The sequence below is a fragment of the Labrus bergylta genome, chromosome 6 (assembly GCF_963930695.1).
Source record: "Labrus bergylta chromosome 6, fLabBer1.1, whole genome shotgun sequence".
Taxonomy (NCBI): domain Eukaryota; kingdom Metazoa; phylum Chordata; class Actinopteri; order Labriformes; family Labridae; genus Labrus; species Labrus bergylta.
In genome coordinates, this window is record NC_089200.1 from 12,020,320 (window position 1) to 12,046,354 (window position 26,035).

General features: G+C 37.3%; 1 protein-coding gene across 2 annotated transcripts; it reads right to left on the reverse strand.

Annotated features, from left to right (window-relative positions):
- Positions 1-1,209: 1,209 nt before the first annotated feature.
- Positions 1,210-21,933, reverse strand: rab3ab (RAB3A, member RAS oncogene family, b). Of its 2 annotated transcripts, none has more exons than XM_020656162.2 (5): positions 21,777-21,933; positions 10,276-10,500; positions 5,744-5,862; positions 4,304-4,428; positions 1,210-4,104 (listed from the first exon to the last, which is right to left on the reverse strand). In XM_020656162.2, exons 2-5 carry the CDS (start codon positions 10,498-10,500, stop codon positions 3,914-3,916), a joined length of 660 nt encoding a protein of 219 aa, XP_020511818.1. In that variant the 5' UTR covers positions 21,777-21,933; the 3' UTR covers positions 1,210-3,913. The 2 variants fall into 2 exon arrangements, with proteins under 2 accessions (XP_020511818.1, XP_065811824.1); XM_065955752.1 differs by lacking the exon at positions 21,777-21,933 and adding an exon at positions 13,841-13,969.
- Positions 21,934-26,035: the final 4,102 nt, after the last annotated feature.

Consider the following 26,035-nt stretch of genomic DNA (forward strand, 5'->3'; position numbering starts at 1 on the left):
GAATAATTAAGGTTACCAAGTTCATCACAAACAAATAAATCTTGACATATCATTATAGAGGTTGTTTGTATGGGATCACCCTTATATACACATTTTTTCATTAGAAGTAGATTTAAATATGCTTTCATGATGGAGACTAAATTAATGCAGTATTTAGTGGACGTAAGATTATGGTAGGTTTTAAATGTGTGCATGAATTTCCATGCTATTACTCTGGTGTCGTTCTCCCTCTGCTGGTTAAATTGGAAATTGCAAAGGATGTTAGCGCAATCACTTTTGATATGTTAATTTGGTTAAAGTAGGTCGACGCTGTCTTATAGGACATAATGAATATCGCTTTTACTTCATCAGCTCCAAAAATGGGACGGTATGATGTAGCTACTTACCCACTCTTTTCGTCCCAGGGGCTTTTCTATCCCACTGTGAAGATCAGTGTATATAAAATGACTGTCCACCCCCCCCAAAACATGAATGTGAGCCGTCATTTTTATCTATGATAACAGTGTTGATTTCAATTCCCAATGATCACCAGGACAAAGGATAATACATTTAGGAGGCCAAATGTCATAATCCTTTTCGTTTTACATTCATATTTAAAAGTTCAATTTCATTTTCACTTTTATTTTTTTTAATCTATCGTGTATAATAACCATCTGGGGCTTCATCTGACATCCGTGGGGGACAGATTTTCAGATTCCACAGGTTGTACTGAAAAATAGAAGTAGCTTTTATTACATGGTTGGAGAACAACGTTTAAAAATGGCCACAAAATAGGAACAGTAGGCTATAGGTTTGATTTTAGTTGTCAATACATGGCCATCTGCCAAAAAAATGTGTGGCCTTTTTTTTTACATCCTCCAGCAGTGAGGTATTCTTATTTTTTCACCTGCTGCTTTTTGCACTGAATAAGATATTTTCACATTGAAAAAGTGAAACAGCGCCACCTTGAGGCTTTTGGGAGGACATTTAAACATTGCCACAAAAAGGACAATGTCGATGATAAACTCAGCTGACTGTGATTTTGATACAGCAATGTTTCATTATATTCAATTAATGTGGATCAAAACCTTACAGTCCGTGATAAAACATCTTGTCAGGTGCAGCACATGGTTTTGATCTATTATAACCATTATTTTGGGGATTTTAGCTTTGTTAATAATCATCTCACCCCTAAAGGTGAAAAAAAAAAGTTATCTTCAAAAACAAGAATTAACTGATAGTAACTTTTTATTGTCTTACCACAAAGTACAGATAAAAACATCCACAGCATATTCTCTCATCTTTATGGCCCAAACTGAGCAGGATTTGTAGAGGCAGTGATACCAGACCAACATGTTTCTGCGTGCTAGTAGTAGATCTAATGTCGGCAACCTCTACCAAGCATGATGGCATTTGTTTTTTTGTGTGTAGTTACTGTAGTGTGTATTGCTTCGTAACAGAGTGACACATTCATTCACAAGCAGGCCTAGAAATGAATGCTGATACAGAACAACATGGCTCCTTTTTGGGATTAACCGTCTCTTTTTTTTTACTGCTTTTTTTTTTTTTTTCTCTTGCAAGCCTGAGTCAATACAACACAATCCACACACATGACTCAAAGATACAGTATTTACAGATCTGGTTTATATTGAGAGGAAGACGTTTTAGAAAGGAGAACAGTTTCAAAGTTTGGATTTTACTGGAAAAGAAACAGTCACAACCAGTGAGAAGTGAAATATAAACGCAGGATCAAAACTGTCTCACAGGTTCGTCACGATCATCACTCCCATTAAAGAACATTCCCACCTTGATTAGGGACTCGTTTTCTGATTTGAACAGTCAGTGGCTCGTCTGTGGTCTCACTTGCTGATAGTAAATTTGTGTAGCAGTTACTCTCGAAATTAAAGCCAGATTTGCTGGGATCACTTCATTTTTTTCCGAATCACTCTGGTCCACCAAGCAGCACTTATTGTATAATAATTTTTAACTTTTAGAAATTTGCATTCCTACAGCCAAATCAGTGAGCTGTTTCTACAGAAGTCCTTGGTGAGGTGGGGAAAAAAAAGCGGAGTACACAGTGCTGGAACAAAAAACACAACAAAACAAACTTCAATGTTAACCTGCAAAGGATTAAAAACTATAGTGAGAACCTCAACAGAAACCAAATGACTTTTCCACATGTCACCCAAAGACTGAGCATGGCAGACGACATCATAATCTATTATTCTGTCTCTGAGGAGGTCTGATGATTGGGTGTTACTGCCACAAAACATGTGAACATTAAATCACAGAGCGAGAGAGTGTAGCTTGATCTTGCATATTCTCTCAGGTTAAGAGGCGAACATTACTGCACTCCAGTCTTTCCAGTTCCATCAAATGTGCATGAAACTCATGAGGGGTAGATGATTTGATTTGCACTCCAAAGATTTGATTCTAAATACTGCAAACCAGATAGAAAGCAGTGTAGATAAAGGAGGGTGTGTCTCAATCAACATGGGTTTTTAATGACTTGTTCTCTTCAGTTTTTTACATCTGTCCTGATGTTTACTTTAACTAGGGCTCAAACTATCAGAAAAAGACAATCTACCATAGAAATTGTCTAAAAAAGCAACATGTATCCTCATTGTAGGAGATTGAACATCTGTTTGAATGATAATTTCTGCAGGACTAAAAGTTTTCTGCGTTGGAGTGTGAAGTCATATATTGCGAGTTGTTACAACAACATAATTCAACCTCAAGACTTTGCGTTCATCCAGCTCAGACAAAAGCACACACCTGTAGGATTTCCTCTGCCAACTGTATAATACTATAATATTTACATGTAGCATTGTTGGCATCAAAACTACACGTGTGTTGCACAAAAAAAATCCTTGCTTACATTTGGACTTAACCATCATATTAGAGCCTCTTTAAAATCTTTCCTTTTAGTTTATTGGATTTTTAGGGTGACCTTACGACTTGTTATACAGACTTTAAGGGTCACTCCACTGCTTCCCCCCCTCAGTAGGAGGTTACTGACTTTGCATCACATACCTCTTTACTTTTCACTCTCCACATAGAACTTCATTCCTTTTCAAATTCATTTCCAGATATGCATACCTGTAGATATTATATATATATATTGCACAACATTTATACGTACATTTGAAATAAATATAATTAAATAAAATGTGTCTCTTAGTTTTTTGCTTTTTTTAAACCTAGCTCTGTCTTGTTCATATTTCCCCTAACCAGTGTTTAATGTATGAAAAGAATAAATGGGGCACTAGTATATAAAAAAGAAATGTAAAAACATAAAAAGACAAAATAAATCGCTGAGATGGGTTAAGAAAATAAAACACAATGTTCTATGTTTAGATACCAGGTGAGACAACAAATGAAACACAGATCTATGTATGATAGATGCTGCGTGTATCCAGAATTGAACAGGAAACTGAAACCCCTGCGGCTCTGTTGGACACAATAAACTGAGGCTGACATCTTTTCAAGACATTTGACATGAAACAAAGTATTGTAAACATCGGAAGGATTTAAATGGCACTTGGACGCCGTCAAATCCTTCTTGTCAAACCACACTGAGGACCAGAGAGACAACAGAACAAGGCCTTCAAAAACCAGGGGCTGCATAGAGTCTGAAACACTCTGGTTTTATTGAACTAGCTTTAGCATCAGAGAAGACACCTTTCAACTTTCTTATTAACAAAACACAGTTCAAGAACTGTTCCAGGGATATCTCAGAGCATTTCAGACTCTTTACATCCTGGGTCTTGTGCCCCGCAGCCAATGATCCTTACTAATGAACAGAAGGTAGCAGGATAGTGAGCAAGAAGTGTGATGGAGGATGGACCCAAGGCCCCAGGGGTCCAGCAGAAGGATGAAAAAAGAGGAAAAGGGACAAAAGGATTTTTTTAGGGGGTGGGGGGGGGGATCAGCTTTAACATGCACAGTCCTGGCGAGGAGGAGTAGGCTGCTCTGTCAGCTGGGGCCCCTGTTTGGCCCCTGTGACAGCGGGATCTCCGGCGTCAAGGCTCTCAGACATCTTTTCACAGATGATGTCAACCAGGCGCTCAAAGGTCTGCTTCACGTTGATGTTGTCTTTGGCGCTGGCCTCAAAGAATTCAAAACCTGGAGAGTAAACAAGGTGCAGGAGACCGTCAAAGAGGTCGAATGAGGATTTGTCATCGGTGCAGTTTCCTTAGTGTAGTGGGTAAGACGTAATACTCATAGTGAAATGGTTTCTAACCACAAACTGACAGACTGAAAATCATTGTTCCAAAAAGAGTTCCCAGTAAATAATAGATGTAATCGTGCTAAATAATCTCACCGAGGTGTTCAGACAGCTGCCGGCCTCTGTCTCCGTTCACCACTCGCTCGTCATCCATGTCACACTTGTTTCCGACCAGCAGCACCTGGGCGTTGTCCCACGAGTATGTCTTTATCTGAGTGGACCTGAGAACCATCACACCATGTATTCAGAGAGGGGGATCACACTTCAGCTGAATGTACATTCATTATCTCTCATGTTTTTGTTTTTTTTTATCAGTTTTTGCAGTGTGAGCACAATAATGGATGATAAACCAACAATAGACAGACTGAGGGAAATCATGTGCTTCACTCAGAACTGGGAGAATCCGACTGAATTTGAAATGAGTTATAACATGAAAAAAGTCAGAATTTTTAGGCATGTGGTTTGATGCAATTTTGTTAAAATGTCGTGCATTTCTGTCCCCATTCTTCTGCTGTGTGTTCAGATTCTTTCTATAAAATATAATCCCAAAATTAATAATAATTTTTTAGTTAAGGATAAGACTGTTACAAGTCCTGATTTCTAAACTTCTTTCAGAGTATTTATACCCTTATACCCATATATATTTATAGAGTATATATATATATAGTATTGGGCGACAGTAGCTCAGTCTGTAGGGACCTGGGTTGGGAACCGGAGGGTCGCCGATTCAAGTCCCGGTGCGGACCAAATATGGAAGTTGGTCTGGTAGCTGAAACCCCCTCCCCACCACCAGCTCAGCAGCGCCCGCTGTGGGCAGCACCGTCACCCTGACATTTCTCCATTAGTGCATGTCCATAGGATCCTGTTTGTGCATGTGTGTATATTTCAACCTATGTGTGTGTTGCATGATTAACAGAGTGTAAAAACAGAATTACCCCTTGCGGGGATCAATAAAAGTAAATCTTAAATCTTACCCTGTGGTGCTAATGCTGTTGTTTAAGGACAAGCTACAAAACAGTCTTTATGTATGACTGAAATGATCGGCTCTCAGTTTCATGTTCTGCAGTGAACAAGTTTTGTAGTATTGTCTTCTTAACGAGAAAGTGATGTGTAGATCGAGAGTAAAAGCTGTGTCCAATGACGAAAAGAGTAAAAGGCCGAAATAAATCGAACCTAAACATTGCTATAAATGAGTGTAAATATAATATGAAGATAGATTTTGAAATTGTGTGTAGAGATAATTGAGTAACTTTCCAGCAAAGACACAGCAAAGCAAAGTCCCAACAGGGGACACAAAGGACAAGGATTATGATCTCTGCAGCATCCGGCTGATCTGCAGACACAAAGGAAGCTGTGGCCCTTCAAACAATACAAACAGAAACCCGAACCCCGATCGTCTCCTCGGCTAATCAATCTCCCGTATCTCTACATCTATTTCCAGACTGCTGCTGATCCATTATCTACACAGCGCTCGCTCTCAAAGGTAAAGCTCTGAGGTGTCAGTTTACACTCTGGTAATTCTAACCAATCACGTACCAGTCCTGGACGGCATTGAAGGACTCCTCGTTGGTGATGTCGTACATGAGGATGAAGCCCATGGCTCCTCTGTAGTAGGCCGTGGTGATAGTGCGGTAACGCTCCTGACCTGCCGTGTCCTGGAGAAAAAAAGAAGGGAGAGAAATGTTTTATGAACTCTGTCCTGGGAACTCTGTTATACGGTGAGTTCTGGCAGATTATATTAAAAAAAATCCATACATTTAGCACCAAGGTTTTAAACATTGAACTGCAAACTGCATCTTAACTTTTCTATTAATTAAAACCATAGAATCTGATTCAAAATCTAACACAAAAAAAGACAAAATAGGCACTGCTGTTGTTGTTTTTTGTTGAAGTTAAGCACTTTGTGACCTTTGTCTGTGAGAAGTGCTATATAAATTAACTTACTTACTTACTAACATAGAAAACATGAAAAACATGCACATCTCTCCAGCAGGGTATACAACTCACAACTAGGGTTGCCACAATAACTGCATTTTAAATATACAATATTGAGACCTGTGTGGAAAGAGTCTAGTTAGCCTTAAGATATATGACAACCACATACACAAACATGCCAAAAGGTGAATCTGTAAATTGAAGCAACATTTGCCAAAAAATGTTCCTGGCTTATCCTCCTTTACTCTCCCTGCATCTCTTCTTGGCAGCCAACGCAGGTGAGACTGAATTTCAGTGCTAAGTTCTAATGAATGCTCAGGGAATTAAAGCACCATGTTTGCGACACCTAACACCCTGAGTCTCTCTATGAGACGAGCAGCCTCTGGTCCAACATCGCTCAAAGTGTGCCAAACATGGGTGCTTCAAAGAAAATCATTACCATGATGACACCAGTGACCATTAATTGAAGTACAGCTCCCATCCCTTTTGCTATTGTTTGCACTTTATAGGCTAAAGGGCGCACTATAGGGTATTTGCCAAACCAGTGACATGATACAAGACTGAATGTGATCAAACATGCAGGATGTGAGTTTTATACCTTTGCTTTGTACTTTTTCAACATTTATATTTGGCTAAAATAAAACCATTGGTGCTTCTCACTGTAGCCTACTCCAATATATAGTGAACTTGCAATTTGGTGGTTTACTTAAAATATAAATGCCCTACATATCGCATTATCCCACAATGCATGGTGAAAAGCAGTGATCAACCCAATGATACCCACCCATCATTAGACTATTTACTGTCAAGCACTGCGTAATAAAAGCAGGGATGTCATTATATTGAGGACAGAAAATGACCCAGACAGTGTTCAAACGAGTTTTTTCAATTTTGTCTCGAGCTCATATTATCTATTGAACTCGCTATAGAGTGTGTAGGGAGAAGTGAATGAATTATTTTCACTTGATCAACTCAGGGTTTGTCTAGCAATAACAGAGTTGATGCTATCAGTGCATCAATCCTGCATTGCATGCTTTTTTTTTTTTTTTAACATTTTCTAATGTTGTGTTAATGATTTCTAAAAGCAAGCTAGCCTATTTAACAGCCTTATAATTTATTCCTGAAGTATGGCTGTATAAGTTAATGTTACCCACTCTGAGCAGTATTTTTTAAGTTAGCGAGACAAAATTCTTCTGCTGTAGCAAGCAGGCTAAGCTAATCTTAGAAAACCAAACAAATACTCCCCAATGGTTTTATAGTTCTGGCAGCGTTGTCCCTAACATTCCCCTGACATCCTGTTTGTACAGACCAAATCTAACTTTTTGCTTGATAAACTTTTTGTGCTTTGTGTTGGATTGTTTCGCGGTGGGTGCTACTCTTTCATAAACTCATTTTCTAAGGTAACGTTTCTAATGATGGTGCTAAATGAGAGCTAAAAACAGGGAAGGCTCAGTCGATGAATATAAGTCATTTTCCCAGATTTTCTGGGGATAATATATCTCAAATAGGTTACTTTATATAAAAATAATCCCACAGGCTGTCTAAAGCAACCGAGAAAAATATGAGGGAGTACTACTTTTGGGTAGTAAAAGCCATTAGCATGTATAAAAACATCCATACTTCTAATAGTACTATAGACATATTATACTACACATATCACATACACTGTCTACATGCTATGACAAAGTGGATCCATGGATGTTGACTGAATTTCCCCTCAGGATAAATTCAGAATGTAAAAAAAAAAAGAAAAAAAAGAAAAGATGATGAGAACTTCCTGAACACTGATACAGAATATCTTTTCTTCTTTTTGCCTCGTCAATGTTTCTCTTTTACTCGCGCGTAATCATTCTCTCAAATCACAAGATTATTGTGTGACATCTATTCTAGGATAACTGAAACTCCATATTGTTTATTATAATGTTCTGTGACCGCAGTTCACGTCCTTGACATCCACATTTCTGCAGGCCACTCAAGATGAGAGCATCAGCCCTATAAGATGTCATTGTAGGTAGCACTTGAAGCTGTTATGTAACGAACACAATGAACTACTCATCCTTTGTGCTAGCATGCACCCTGAAAGAGGTTAAAGCTGTAAACATATAGACATTTCCCTGCCTGTATGACTGATCCCAAAAGAAAGAAAAAGACATTAAGCGTCTACCAGAATAACAGTCTGCAAAAGCAACATAAACTGGAGTAATAAATACTGTGGTGTTGGTAGAACTGTAGTATGATACTGAAGAGCTGGATAACACTCTGCATGTTGTGTGGATATTTATGGTATTATTTATTGATCTCACAAGATTATTTAATACATGTGATAGTGTCCCATTTAACTGCTGCAGAAACATTTTTTTAAATTTCCATAATAAATGATCATTCTATTTGCAAACTATTGTAGTAATGTGCTGATTTACTCTATCTTAGATAGTTGTACATAAAATATTTCGGTGCTTGTCAAATGCTTTTTTTACATATCTTTCACATCTAAGAGTAACTAACCTATTTATACATACTACTCCACTCCACATAATAAGTTGCATTCACAAAGATCTTGTTAAATAGGTTTAACTGCATACTTTTTAAATACACATTATACATTTTCATCCATATGCGTTGACCATTTTCATTTTTTCTTCTACTGGAATATCAGCTGAGAGAGCTGCAGATGGGTGGGGGATGGGTGTGAATGTGTGTGTGTGTGTGTGTGTGTGTCTGTGTGTGTCTGTGTGTGTGTATGTGTGTGCAAGGGAAATGTTTAGTAGTGGGGGAAGGGAGAGCATTTGTTTCTCTTGCTCCGATTGGACGATTGTGTCCTCCTAACCAGAAGCAAGACCTGGCATCTCACATAGAACACACACACACACACACACACACACACACACACACACACACACACACACATACACACACACACACACACACACACACACACTACAGAAAGTGTAGTAAAGGCTGAATGTACATCGTTACAGTCTGCTGTCTTTACTCTGCTCTATGATTGTGTTTACCCTCAGAAGGAATCATGTCATGTCATTACTTATATTGATCCTAATCTACTGATAATGTCCAAGGATGCAGAGAGGGTGGCGCTGCATGAAAATGTGTACGTGTGTCTGTGTAGATGGCCTGAAAGATATAAGAAAATTATGCAATGTCCAATAGCATTATTCAATATTGCTATAACAATATAAATTGCGATAAACACAAAATTGAACAGTATATATGACTGACAGTTTCTATATCTGTCTGTTGTTCTTTTTTTGTTGGGGCTTTTTGTGCCTTTATTCGAAAGATAGGACAGTGGATACAGTCAGAAATCAGGGAGAGAGAGAGAGTGAGGAATGACGTGCGAAAGGAGCCACAGATTGGATTTGAACCTGGGCCACCTGCTTGGAGGCCTGCACGCACTAACCACTGCGCCAACAGCGCCCCTAACTCTCTGTTGTTCCAAAGACAGAAACATAACTCTATTCAAAATGTTAATAAATATCTTGTCAAATTTTATTTGCTGTATGTTTAGATATTTAAAAATAATGACTAACATTCATGAGAGTATCAAGTGCTGTGTTCTTTCATCAGAGTTTCCATCAGATGTGGGCTAAACATTTTATTACAGAAATAGTTAAGAAAAAATTAAAAAAGATATCATCATTCATATTTGTTAGACGAAATTATCTAACAAAACACAGAGGAAACAGGAGACAAATGCACTCGAAGCATGGTGGCATTCCAGACAGAAAGTTGGAAACACATACAGACCACAGCGAAAAAGAAGCTTGTCATGGGAAATTGTTGACTTTCTATATCTGTAAGATAAGGGAGGAAGTAAAGCCAACCAGCTTATGTGAAGAACGTAGTGAAGAAAAACAATCAAACATGTTCCCTTTAGTCTGTGATCCCACAGAATGTTCTTGTATATAAGGAAATAGGGCCAGACTGGAGCTCCTAAATGGCTGATTAATGAGTTATAGTAAGCTTGAAGGACCCATATATTTACATTAGGCAGAGGAGTCTTGTTACAATTGGAAGAAATCAGAAGAGTGGTAAATTAAGCATCATGGTTCACACAAACACAGTACTTTCACCCAGAAGACTGGAGTTTGGGTAGATTTAAATTTTTGTCTCACCCAGATCTGTAATTTGATCCTCTTGTCGTTCCTGTAGATGGTCTTAACCTTAAAGTCTATGCCCACTGTACTGACGAAGGCCGGCGTGAAGGAGTCGTCGGCATAGCGGAACAAGAAGGAGGTTTTTCCCACGCTGCTGTTGCCGATGATGAGGATCTTGAACATGTAGTCAAAGTTTTGATCCGAGGACTCCTTCTGCCCGTAGGTCGCTGTTGCTGAAGCCATCTGTGGACGGACACAAAGAAGAAAACAACCAGTCAACCGAGAATCCTCAACATTCAATACGGTAGATCGATAATGTAGAAGATAAAGCTCACATGAAAAAATCTGTGTGATTACACATGAATGTGAACTGATTCCAGCGTAAGCCTATGGAACTATTTAAATGTCATAGTTGATCAGGCTCTTACTGCTCTTTGCTACCGCTTTACAAACAAGCAAGACTCTAACAACTACAACACAGGTATAACAACATGAACAGTTTGCATACATCAGTGTCGGCAGTCTGTGTGGGCTTTTAATCTCTTGGGAGTTTCATCTATAGAGGAATAACAGATGTTACGGCTGAGTTACAAAGCTACCAAGCGAGAAAACTTTAATTTCTTATAAGAAATTCTAATTAGCAGATGGTGAGGTTGTCTCATTTATTTCAGCTAAACAACATAATAGGATTCCCCACAGTGTCTGTCATATCAATATGTGCCAACATGACTTTATAGAAAAGTTTTTGTTTGGATTTGCTTGACCATAAAGTTAGAAGACTGAAGTAAATGTAGCATAATGTTTTTAAAGTCTTGTTTAAGTGTGCACATTGAAAACAGTGACGTTAAAACGTTGTGCTTGTTAATATTGGAAGAGTTTAATCCTGTGTGAGAGCATGCTGATGTTCGGCTGTGCACAATGCTGGAGTGCTCTGCAGGCTGCACAAACACACACACAAACACACACACAAAAACACACACACACACACACACACATCAATCAATCAATCAATCAATCAATTTTTATTTGTATAGTGTCAACTCATAACAAGTGTTATCTCGAGACACTTTACAAAAAGCAGGTAAAATACCTTACTCTTTGTCTGTTAACATTACAAAAGAGCAGGTAAAAAGACCGTACTCATTGCTATGTTACAAAGATCCGGCCTATCCATCATGAGCACTTTAGTAAAGCAGCAAAGGTTACAGTGGTAAGAAAACACACGCATCCTTACACATGATTGTCATCATGTTTTTTTCGATATGAATGCTGCACACAATTGCTGCACAATTTTGCACCACAGTTAAGACTACTGGGCTACGATGGCTTTGTTGGCTGGGTTGTGGTTTGAATGATGCAGTTAGCACAGGGTCTGCAGCAGCTCTTGTGTCAGAGCTCTAAAAATAGATGCCAACAACCTTTTCTGAAAGAACAAATACAAAAATTCAGTTTGATCCACACTCTTTCAACAATCGTTCAACTAGGTAATACAAGTTCAAGGGTGAGAGATTTGATTACCATTGAGTTATTATCTATTGGAATTGAAGGGAATAAAAACATACCCTCCAAAAGTGTGGGCGTGAATAAGGACACAACCATATTATCATAAATCCCAAGCAGCTGGGCCAAAGATAAGACTGTCCAATCCAATCATTAAAAGGAGTATAGATGCACCTTAGAAGTATGGATAAGTGTAACACAACTCAATAAGAATACAAGAATAATATATATCATAGATACCAGAAACTGTCAGGCACATTCCTGTTCTTACGATACAGAAAGGGTGGTATGATGGAGTGTTCTGGCAAAGCCAAGCCTGCCTTTCGAAATTCAAGCTGTTCACCTCAAAGGTAAAAAAAAATAAAAAAACACTGAAAAGGCTTAATTTTTCACACTTAAATATAATAGAAATCAAGTATATCCTCTGAAAATAACTCTGAGTCATGACTGTCTACAATGGGTGTAACACCCGAGTCCCGCTGTCTGTGATGCTTTCCGAGTTTTCCTAGCCATTGCTACATTTTGTTTACATCGCCCAGACAGCCGACCAGCTCCTCCCCTCGCATATAAAAGTTGTTTAATTGAGGGACTAGAGAAAAGAAGAATAACATACTGTACTCACTGCTTAACTGTGTTTCTAGAACACGGTCATTTTGGGTAAATTTACATGCAGTGTGAAGATACGAGCAGAATAAAGATCGCTAGCATTAGCATGCTAACACAACAATGCAGCGCGAGTTGTTTTGGTTTCATGCTGGTGCTCAAGGGCGACATCTGCTGGATCAAAAAATCACATATAAAGCCTTTAACGGAAATGAATTCCTCAGAGGAACAGCAGAGACTGTTTTCCATATAGAAAAGATCATATGTTTATGCGGGTTCACATGAAAGATGAGTTTCTACCAGCATCAGATTGACTCAGCACAACAGATGATAATGATTAACTAGTCAGTCTTTAACAACTGCTTCATGGTGAATTAATCAAAGAAGCATTTTGCGACGCTAAAGGGGAAAAAAGAAAACCCATCGGAGTTGTCTCGATTAGGCCGAGAGTTGAAAGCATATTGCTCAATCTGTCACAATCAGCTGTGGAGGTGTTAGGAATAAATCACGCCATGAACAACTGCAGGACCAATGAGGGTTGGTTTAGAGTTTGACATACACTGGTTGAACATTCAACTCAGTGTACAAACTACTTACAATATAGAGGGTCATTTTAGAAGACTATACCAAAAATAAAACCATGAAACAAGATTTTGGCATTTTCTTTGCAATACAGCTATCAGTAAGTTACCTTGTACATCTGACCCACTTGTTAATGATCTTTTTCAGGGCAGGACTCTCATGCTTACAAGTGGAGCAAAGAGCATGACACCCACACTCACAGCACTCAGAGGTGAGTATACTGTATGTCGGTGGTATTTAGAGTGACCACATTTCACCGTTAGTCTTAGTGTTTCCCATGCACACACACACACACACACACACACACACACACACACACACACACACACACACACACACACACACACACACACACACACACACACACACACACACACACACACACACACAGCACTGTTCTGCCCTGTTGGCTCTTTCGGCTCAGGGGCCGAACTTGGTTTTGCATCCTGTGTGCGTTACACATTGCAGACGAAGGGGTAACAGGGGTGTAAACATCCCTTCTTGAATGGCAAAATGTAAGTGCCAATTGTCCTCCCATAAGTTCCTTGTCTTTAAAAGAATTATTTTTAGATAATAGTAAAATCTTATTATCGCTGACAGAAAAGCTGCCCGAAATATGACCTTCAAAGTTGATAAACTTCAGAATTTACATTTTACTGTCAGAACGGCATTTTTGACTTTTCAAACCTTCCACTCGCTCAAAGTTGAAAAAAGTTCCTCAGGTTGATTGTTGGTAAACATGTATAGGCACTTTTTTGGAGACATTTGAGTAGGTATTTATTTTAAACATTCATGTACAATCTGTTTTTCACTCATTATATCTCTGTGTCCAACAGATCATTATCATATCAAAGATTAGTGTGATGCAACATAGAGAATTAAGGAACATTTCTGTCACCTCCCATGCAGACTTTTGCCACTGATAGAGTTTAGTTTTACTTGACCAGCACTGGTTCATGCGATGACAGCGCAGGGATCGAATCCGACCTGTTGGTCCTTTCCCGCATGTCGTTCCCCACTCTCTCTCTCTCTGTGGTCCTTTCTACTGTCCTATCTCTAAAATAAACAAATAACAAGCCCAAAAATAATCTGAAAAAACAAAAAGCAAAAAAAGAAAATCAGCTACAAGATTGAATTTCTTTCATATATACCACTGTGTGATTTGTGCTGGCTATGAGTGACTTCAAGAATTTTGGGCTTCAAGAACAAAAAGGATTCATGAGCCTTCCTGACACATCGACTTGAGTGCACAGGCCTCTGAGTCTCTGCACCCTGCTCTATATTTAGAGCGTTATCTCAGCTCAGCTGCAGTGAAAGACGAGAACTCTCAGGGAATAAAGCACAAACAAAACAACTGCACCCTCCTTACAGCTCCGGACGATCGGTTTACATGAAGGAACACAGAGATGCTCCATAAATAATACAGAAGCAGAGACTCCTCTTCAACACGAGGTGTTCATGGAGGCTGAGCAGGTAGATTGAGCTGTGAGGTCAAACTAGCATCAACCAACTCTGAATGAACTCTCTTTCAAAAAGAAAAGTGAGAAAGAATGATGAAATCAAATGTTTACCATCATCGATTTCTTTCATCTTCCTTGAATTCTTGGAGGACATTTTCAAGCGCAGCAGCTGGCCGTCTGATGCCGTTTGGTTAATTTCAAATTCTGTTAAGCTTGTGATGTGAAAGATTCTTCACAAATCTGCAGCCTGGAGGTCCCATTCACACTTTAAAAGACATCATGATTTACTCAGAAGATTGAGAGTAGAATCCAGAATATTAATGACATCATCAGGAAGGAATCATGGAAATAAAATAACATACTTTTTAACCGTTGCAATTATTTTAGTCTTATACTAGTTCAGTTTAATAACGTACTGTCTTTAAATGCTCTGCTTGATTTAAAAGATATCACCAAGATTTTTTGGATAATGTACACATTTCCCATTTCAAACCATATTTTTTTGGCTCAGACCAATGGGAAGTTGTTGTGCTTGAATGTACTCAATACAATAAGAAATGTATCGGTGAACTCCACATGGAGTCTGGCTTTAAATGGAGAAACCATTATTTTTTTTTTTATTCTTAAAATGAAATAATTTTACGGTTGCAGCGCCATGCCCTTCCAATAAGACTTAACCTCTAGTAATGGTTATGTTTTGCAAGAAAATGCTTGAAATGGTGTCTTGTGTCTCTCAGTACATCACACTGTGCAATCAGAGAGAACAAGGGCAGCTATGTTTGGCTCAAGTTTAGCACATTGCACATTTCATTTTCAGCAAATGAAACCATATAAATGTTGCGTCAACACTTCATTTATAGTCATGCAAATTCGTCCGACTCCTTTCTTAATTCCTCCATAATTTACACAAAGGCCAACATTTCTGAACTGTTCATCTCTGTGAGATGTAAACAAATTCAAATAAACCGTGACCGCATGCTGAACCCGACCGCCATCCAAACGTGTCTTTTGGATGACTGAGAATGTGAGTCTGCAGTGAAGTGAGCAGGGGTGTGACTCACTGTGGGTTTGAGTGTAATCCACAACAACACGAGAACAAACACAGGAGACACGCAGTACGATAACAACCAGAGATCCTGACTGCATAAACTGATCATCATCATCAAACAGCGGGATGAATTCTGTGAAATGGTAAAGAAAGGTGGTTCTGTTTTGGCTTTTCTGCTTCTTAAACAAACACATGAGGGAATATCCATTGATCCCAGAGTAAGCAAAGGTGGATACACCTTGAAGCTGTGCAGTGTATCTGGTGTCCAATCATTTGGAATATCGTTGGTTATGTAGTCAGGGATTCATAAAATGTGAATGCACGAGCATGATTGACGATGGGATTTTGACTTGTTGTATTTTACCCAAGCAATTATCTCTTCCTCTTAACCTCAACCTAACCAAGTTTTGTTGGTGTATTGTGATAAGTCAGTGTTGAGTCCTCATTTCCCACAAGACTCAAACAGCCGCCTACTAAGTCCTGTTGTAGATCTATTTATCCACCCCAAACTATTTCCTGCATAGATATTGCTATCAATCCTACAAATACACAATAATAAAAACAGGGCACATTCAAAAGAAATCACATGCTAAATTTTCACAAATCCACTTTGCTAAAAGAGCTCCATTCAATCCAAAAACCTTACAACATTTTGCGCATTGAAAAGGAAGCTGGTAGATCTGTTTGTCCCCGTGTATTGGGAATAAACAGAAATCCATGCATGTATAATTTAAGAAAGTCTCCTCATAACTCCACACAGATCTTTTGTTTTCATCTGCCCCTGTTTTTTAAAAAATCTCCTGCTTCGTGTACAACTCTAAAACAAACCTGAAAATGTGACTTTACCACAATCCACATCCAACCTACACTGGATGTGAGCTCACGCTGGATCACAGTCGGGGCTTGGTGTTTGATTTCGTCTTTGGCCGGTCTTATTAAAAATGTATCTCCTTGTGTTACTGTTGCACCAAAGTGTCGACTCAGCTCAGCACATATTTCAGCCCACGTGCTGTTTTATCGACAAGTTTTTCTGACCTGAGTCAGCGGTGTTTCATTTACAGCATATTAGGCTAACTTGGAACAGAAAGTCAAGCCAAGTTCTGACAGTGTTTGGATTGTACTCTTCCTCAAAACTTTTTAAAGATCTTCTTGCTCTACTTCTTCCAAAATTATTTCCATTTCTGCCTTTTCAACAAATATTTCCCTTGTCTTTAACTATTTTGGAGTGCAGGTTTAATATCGACAAACAAAATGTTAGCGTGCTACTAGCGGTGATTACGAGAGGTTAAAAATGACCAGGAACAGTTTGAGGTCTGGATCTTGTCAAACACACTCACACACTGTTGATGTCTTTAAGAGGAGGCTGCTGAGTGTCTCTGTGTGGTGAGATTACTGCAGCCTTTCCTCTGCATCTCAGAGATTAGCTAAAAGAAGAGAGAGTTGGCTTAACCATCACAAAGTACTCATTCGATACAGAAGATTACAAAGTAAGAACTGTGTGCTTAATCTCAAAGTAATTAACAAATTCCAATTATGGAAATGTCTCTCGCAGGCTGCAGAATGTTGCTACTGCCTTCACTCTGCTGCCTCAAACTGCTTTTGAACAAAGCCACAAATCAGGTGGGCTGAACTGTGAGAGCGATCTGAACACAAGCATTTATACAAATTAATGTGGGAAGTTAAAATACACATTACAATCATTTAATACTGTAATTTACTACCACCTATGTACAAAGACTGTATAAACATGGACCTTGTTTCAGTGCCGTCACCCATTGGCTACTGAAGGGCAGTTTTGAAGACCACTGATTGTGTACCTGTAAAGACATGTAACGTTCAGACCAAAAAAACAGGTATGCCGGTATTTATTCCTGCTGTCAAAATGGACATTTTAACATTGGTGTGTGTGACTTCCATGGCTTTTGCAGCCAGCCTCAAGTGGACATTGACATGATATAAGGTAAAAATGTACAAATTCCTTACAGCAGAGAAGCTGAAGTCAGACAATGGTTGGCTATTATGACTAAAATAAAACGTAATCTAATACAATATTCATAGTTTCACTCCTAATTAGAAAAATGGTTTTCCACAAGTAAAAGAAGCATTGACATGTAAGTAAATCATACATATGTGCTCTTCATATGTCCAATTCAAGCTACTTAAACTGTTACAAAAAAAAATCACATATGTGGCTTTTCCTTTGTTGTCTTTTATATTTGTATCAATAATCTTTTTATTGAATCATTTTTAATGTCCATTCATCATTTTTAATGTTTAATGTGCCGGGTAGTGTCCTGGCTTCAAAGGCATTCTAAATTCTGTCCATATACAGTGTAAGTGTTGTGTATTAACATTGTCTTATTGATTTTAGATGTCGTTATCTATAAAAAAAAAAATTGGGATTCTGATGGTTAAAAGCTGTAAAAAGATATTGAAAATCTCTAAAATGAAAGATAACATCACAACTTGTCATATCAGTGACCGCCACATTAAAGGTCCTGAGATTAGAATCCTCTCCTGTGGCTTAAGTAACAGAAATGGGACACTGAAACGAGACTAAATGTCAGGACGGACGTGACAAAGACGACAAATACGTCCTGACAGTAGCTGCTGAGGAGACCTCATCTCCTCTGTCAGGAAGGACGAGGAACAGTTTAAAAATGTATACTGCAATGGACAAAACCGCGAGCAACATGAATCACTGAACTGCTTAAATATATATTTTAATACAATGCTAAAAATCCCTGACATAAATACTGAGAAAAGCAAAGTGCTGCACTGCTATTTGTGAGTGAAATGTATCTATTTGTGTTTTTAATCCTATTCCAATCATGACTAAGAGATGTGAGTTTCTGTTCTGAACAAAGACTTTACTCATCTTGACCTGGCACCTAAAGGAGATTGACGTCCTACAGGAGCCTGATTGATCCAAAGGCAAGTGCTGCTGTGGCCTGCTAGTCAGGCTCATTTCATCAGGAGTAACTGGCTTCCTGAAAACTGATGGCTAATCCACAGCGGCTCCCAGATCATCAAAACACCCTAAAATTTGTGGCAAAGAAAGTTTTATTTTTCACTTCACGAAATGATTTTACCATTCAGCTGCCTTCTTTCTGTCTCTGAAACTTGAAAGTAAAAAATGTGTGCAGGTTGAGAAGAATTATTAACATCATTAAAACGCACACACAATCAAAGAAGGGATGAACAATCAGTATTACATTCGCATTAGTAATACTTGTCATCTCCCTCCATCTACCAGGTCTACTTTCACTGTTCCACTCCCGTCCTGTTTCTACTTTATGCTTAATCATTCATACATACAGTGTTGCTGTTTTATTGATCAAAGGTCAACCTGATTTAACACGCAGAGATCTACAATACATATCTGCAACTGTAAGCAACAAACATCGCACTCCTCGCATGATTAAGGACGGAGGGCAGAGGTGGCAAGTCCTCCTGAAATTCAGTAGAAATTTTTCCGGAGTGGTCAGGTGAAAACGGCTTAAGTAATACTTAAAAATAGTTTAAACCTCGGCTAACTTCATTAAACATGTAAATACAGGAAATTATAATACATTTGACTGTTAACATAATGCAAACAGGTGCTGCTAAAAAGGTTTTTGTTTTGCTCACACATACAGGAATAAATCAGAAAAGAGATAAGAAGTGCCAATTTGTCCAAAAGGGATGCCAAAACAACATCAAATACTGAAAGTTTCTCATGAGAGCTCAAACCAAATGATTCAAATACGCAAACAGGCCGAAAACCCTTGGGACTTCAGATTTAGAAATAACCTCTTGCCCTTTAATCCTTTAGGGTAGAAAAGGATTTCACAGATCTAAAATGTTGCACCAAATGTAAAAAAAAAAAAAAAAAACAATTCCCATCCAGAAACCCTCAGGAGGAGAACTAGGACGCTAAATCAAAACATGATTAGAGAAACCAGCGAGACTCTGAGGAATATTATATTTATCTGCTACACATCCGTACAACATCGGTCAGTAGGCTTGTAAAATTCTAATAAATTTAATTTTGTGGGCCTTTGGGGGGGCTGATGTTGTTTAAAAGTGTTGTAAGCAGCCAATTGATCTCTGACCTCTTTAGAAAACTGCATGTGTTTGTACTTGTCCTTGTTATGTGCTGCTGCTCTCTCTCTATAGCATCAATAAAGGTGAAGATTTTAGTTTTTTTGATGACAACAAAGTGCTTAAAATGTTCAGCTTTGGAGACTCTTTTTCTCTACAAAGTAGGACACTGAACTGGACCACTGAAACACAAACAGAGGAGAAAATGCCAGACTTGTCAAATTGAATCTAGCGTCAAGGTTCAACGTTTCACTACCTCCAACAGTTCACCGGAATTATCATTTGTCCCAACATTACACCGCAACCTTAATCAATACACAACTATGTACAAAGATGTCTCCTCCATAAAGCAGCAGTGGATGTGCAGATGCTACCAGGTTGCCTGAGACGGCATTTTCCCCCTTCTCCTCCAATCACGTGCCTCCTTCTCGAGGAAGCGTGGGGATGCAGATGAGGAGAGAGAAGGGGGCTCTAAAAATAGCATCATTTCTTTCCTTTTTTCTCCTCCACAGCAAAAAAAAAAAAGGAAGCAGAGAGGGAAGCAGGGAGGATGCTAGGGATGTTTGTTGGTGCTTCAGTGTGCAGGTGAAGCCAGGGCAATTGGATTACAAAAAAACTAAAAACGTCCCTACGGTCATTGTCTTTAAATTTGTTTGTATTTAAATATTTTCTTTTTATCTTTAACATTCTTTTTTGTAAGTGTGTAGATGTCAATACTTTTCAATTTTTCAAAATAATTACACTTCAATAAAGCTTGTTATTGAAGATTTTGAAATATAGTGATATAAAAAAGACAGTTGCAATTATTATTATAGTTTTGGCATAATAATTAACGATAGTTTATGTTTTTGAGCACAGAAAGCCTCTGAAGCAGGTTTAACCTCTCGTGTTACAATAAGAATCTTAAATAAAAAGAATGAATTGCTTATGGTAAAAGCATCTGAACTTAAATGCATTTTCTGAAACTGCGCTCACAGAATCCCCCGAAGACTCATAACCCTTACCAATATATGAAACGTAATATAAAAATATTGATCCAACATATGACACTGTGGCAGTGTTTGTCCCAGAAAATATAGATGTGTATATTCCCGAGAGAAACAGCAGATGCGGCACTCGTGCCTTCAGGTCTGACTGTTGGTGACAGAAGTGTAGATGCAGCTCACATTTAAGACCCTTTACTGCACAAAATGACATGTTTGTAGTTCAAACCAAACACTGACACATCAGAATTACATCATCAGTCTATAGCTCTTTTGATGGCCGTGTTCCACCCTTTAAAAATGAAATCACCTGTCCTAAGTAAACAGTCTCAAATGCTGTATATAAATGTAGAACATAACGTTGTAGAACAATTTTACACCGAAATGTAGAAATTCTAAAAGTCAGGGACCAAAAAGCTGCAGTTCTTGCTGTCAGCATCCATTCATATAACATGCAGTCACTGGGAGCATTTATGTTATCTGAATATATGCAGTATAAGACAAGATACTATTTTTTGTCTCCATATGAGTTTACAGTTTTCTGTCTTATTCATACATCATTATTATTTCTGTTTTCTGAGATGTGCTGTTGCAGTATAGGGAAGCACACACATGCTTAAATTTAAATTCATTAAAAATGTCTGATTGGTTTAAGACTAAACGTTTTACTCATATGTCAAGACCACAACATAGGTTAAGCTCTATAGCTTATAATACTTATATACTTGTATTATATGCATACTTATTATGAGGACTCGCAGTGAGTCACTGGTACTCAGTAGTGACCTCTCAGGTTATTTCACGGTAATATTCATTAATATATAGTTAGATATTGACATCCTATTTTTTGTGTAATTTCAACTGCATGTATAATTAATCTGTTGAAGCCTGATCTGGTGTTTTTTTAAGCTATCGTTTCTGCCTCAGACACCAATTTCCCTGATTCAAACCATCGGACGGTGTGAAACGCCTTTTCTGCAGAACAGGCCGAGAGTGAAACCAGACATCCACAAAACCAAAAAACCCTTCACATCCACCCACACAGATAAGACGAATAAATATACATTTCGTGCGCCTATGGCGGTTTTCACAAAGAAAACAGCTGTTCTAAAGCAAGCATCTAATGCCAAAGCCTCTATCATATAGATTCAATTTCTTGATATTGAAACATTTACGCTCATTCACGAATGACTAAATAATACAGCACAAGCAAATGAACGAGGCGTTTCTCCCATTAGACAAATAAAGACAAAATCCCACCTTTATAGATTTCAATCCTGCTGCTATCCACCGCGTCCAGCACCCGCAGAAACAACCACACCTGTGAAGTCAGACAGGTTATGCGACACAGCATCCGGCGATCAACTTCAAAATAAAAGTCGCCAGAAACGACAAGTGCATTTTTTTGTAGGCGCTCAGACTGCGACAATAAAATCTTTGTATGAATGCAACAACAGTAAAAATCATCTGTGTTTTACAGTCTCCAGGTTAATGTGAGCGTGTGCCACAAAAACAAAGCTGTTTGATTGTTAATGGACAAATAGGCTACGATACTACCGTTCAAGGACGTGGTGTATTTCTGCTACCCTGTAAAACCTCTAGTTCCTCCACTATCATAGATGCACCTCACACTCACACAGTTCAAATGAGGATTATGGGCGTGTTATGTTATGTTATGTTATGTTATGTTATGTTATGTTATGTTTTGTTATGTTATGTCATGTCATGTCATGTCATGTCATGTCATGTCATGTCATGTCATGTCATGTCATGTCATGTCATGTCATGTTATGTTATGTTATGTTATGTTGTTGTTATGTCATGTTATGCTATGTTATGTCATGTCATGTCATGTCATGTCATGTCATGTTATGTTATGTTATGTTGTTGTTATGTCATGTTATGTTATGTTATGTCATGTCATGTCATGTCATGTCATGTTATGTTATGTCATGTCATGTCATGTTGTTGTTATGTCATGTTATGTCATGTCATGTTATGTTATGTTATGTTATGTTATGTTATGTCATGTTATGTTATGTCATGTTATGTTATGTTATGTTATGTTATGTCATGTTATGTTATGTCATGTTATGTTATGTCATGTTATGTTATGTTATGTTGTTATGTTATGTTATGTCATGTCATGTCATGTCATGTCATGTCATGTTATGTCATGTCATGTCATGTTATGTTATGTTGTTGTTATGTCATGTTATGTTATGTCATGTTATGTTATGTTATGTTATGTTATGTTATGTTATGTTATGTTGTTGTTATGTTATGTTATGTTATGTTATGTCATGTTATGTCATGTTATGTTATGTTATGTTGTTGTTATGTCATGTCATGTCATGTCATGTCATGTCATGTTATGTTATGTTATGTTATGTTATGTTATGTTATGTTATGTTGTTGTTATGTCATGTTATGTTATGTTATGTTATGTTATGTTATGTTATGTTATGTTGTTGTTATGTTATGTTATGTCATGTTATGTTATGTTATGTTATGTTATGTTATGTTATGTTATGTTATGTTATGTCATGTTATGTTATGTCATGTTATGTCATGTTATGTCATGTCATGTTATGTTATGTTATGTTGTTGTTATGTCATGTTATGTCATGTTATGTTATGTTATGTTATGTTATGTTATGTCATGTTATGTTATGTCATGTTATGTTATGTTATGTCATGTTATGTTATGTTATGTTGTTATGTTATGTTATGTTATGTCATGTTATGTCATGTTATGTCATGTCATGTTATGTTATGTTATGTTGTTATGTTATGTTATGTCATGTCATGTCATGTCATGTCATGTCATGTTATGTTATGTCATGTTATGTTATGTCATGTTATGTTATGTTATGTCATGTTATGTTATGTTATGTTGTTATGTTATGTTATGTTATGTTATGTCATGTTATGTTATGTTATGTCATGTCATGTTATGTTATGTTGTTATGTTATGTTATGTCATGTTATGTCATGTTATGTCATGTCATGTTATGTTATGTTATGTTGTTGTTATGTCATGTTATGTCATGTTATGTTATGTTATGTTATGTTATGTTATGTCATGTTATGTTATGTCATGTTATGTTATGTTATGTCATGTTATGTTATGTTATGTTGTTATGTTATGTTATGTTATGTCATGTTATGTCATGTTATGTCATGTCATGTTATGTTATGTTATGTTGTTATGTTATGTTATGTCATGTCATGTCATGTCATGTCATGTCATGTTATGTTATGTCATGTTATGTTATGTCATGTTATGTTATGTTATGTCATGTTATGTTATGTTATGTTGTTATGTTATGTTATGTTATGTTATGTCATGTTATGTTATGTCATGTCATGTTATGTTATGTTGTTATGTTATGTTATGTCATGTCATGTCATGTTATGTTATGTCATGTTATGTTATGTTATGTTATGTCATGTTATGTCATGTTATGTTATGTTATGTCATGTCATGTTATGTTATGTTATGTCATGTCATGTCATGTCATGTCATGTTATGTTATGTCATGTCATGTTATGTTATGTTATGTTGTTATGTCATGTTATGTCATGTTATGTTATGTCATGTTATGTTATGTTATGTTATGTTATGTTATGTTATGTCATGTCATGTCATGTTATGTTATGTCATGTCATGTTATGTTATGTTATGTTGTTATGTCATGTTATGTTATGTTATGTTATGTCATGTTATGTTATGTTATGTCATGTTATGTCATGTTATGTTATGTCATGTCATGTCATGTCATGTTATGTTATGTTGTTATGTTATGTTATGTTATGTTTTGCTCGGCTGATGTTGCCTTCAAGTCACTCATGCTAAAAGCATTTTGTGCCCTTCTTTTGAATTAGATACAAATCTCTCTTTTGTTGTTTTCAGGCTCAACAGACACAGACCCATGTGGCATCATCTGTGTTACATATCTGAGCAGGAGCTCGTAAACGATTTTATTTTGAAGGTGAAACAATTTTCTGGAACATCTGTAACTCCGCCATCTTTACGCAGCGTGTACCTCAAACGAATGGCAGGTGGGCGGGATTGACAAAGATTGACAACCCACTTGACGAATACAAAACCACACCATGACGACCGTCCTGAAACACCCCTCCTCGACTTCTCAACCTTTCGTTTATTATTGATGGCCGCTGCTGGAAGGATTCAATTATTGATTAGGAGGTCAGCAGTAACCACTATTGCCATTTCCACTGATCACTAACACACACCTTATAATGTCTATTGTAAAAATGTCCCAACAAAAACACATCAATAAAGCCTAGGTAAAGAAATGATTTAAATTTAATGCAACACAGTGTTAGATGGATAGACTCGTTTTCGTATTAAAAAATATTGAGATATGTGCAAAAAAAAAAAAAAAAAACACTATTTGTTGAACAGTTTTATCACACTTAGTTAAACACATTTAAGATTATTTTAAAAAATTGAATAATCCAGGAAAGTGGTCTATTTTTTTCTACCTGATGAAAATCTTTAATGTGATCTCATGTTTGATATAGGTGGTTGAATAGAAAAATAGAGTTCACTCAGAAACAGTTTTTTTTTTTGTATTTTAATGTTGTGCCACTGTAATCTAGGGTTATATTGTTTTACATTCTGATTTAGCCTCTACACACAAAAAAAAACCCACATGAGCTTCAAAGTGAGACAATTTCTTAATATCCAGAGTTAGATCCAAACGGCAGCTGGATTTGGTCAAGGCTTTTATTACTTTTTACTTTGACTTTGAATTCATTTTCATATAGCCTACATCTATTAAAGTGCTGCTAGTGATACTCGTAAAAAGTTGCTTCAATGATTTCATAATTGATTTGTATACACATAGCCTATATAACAGGTTTTTTAAAAAAGAACTAAGACACGTTTGTGAATACCCATTACTTTAAATTTGATGTCCTGCTATACTATTCCACAACAGATGATGTCAGCATTTAGCTTTAGATTCCTCTGTGGACCTGATCCCTGCTACTTATCCTTAAAGCTGCTGTCTGAGTGCGTCCTTGGTGCTTTATTACCAACTCAGGGAGGGTTTTCGAGGTGTTATATTCCTTAAGCTTAACTTGGATTTGAGAGTCCTTATGCACGTTGATAGGTGTATTACTGTAACGTCTGAGTATAAATCAAAAGGTCAAACAATGGACAAAAGCAAACAACATGCAAGCAAGCACAGATGTGACAGGTGCATACAATATTAGGGAATGCCAAGAAAAAGTTAAACAATAACTATTGAGGATAGCTAAGCCAAATGAGGGTGCAATGTCATCAAGAAAGCCATCGAGGAGCAGTGAGTTAATGCGTCCCATGGGATTAGATATTCTGAAACAGTTACTGTGCAAACAGAGCCCACAGACACAAACTCTAAAGCCTTATCAAATTACAAACAGCAACATGAAAACTTTTTTATAACGTTGGAAAGAATCAAACATAAAACAAAGCAAATGAAAATGTTCATTTGCCTTAAATAAAA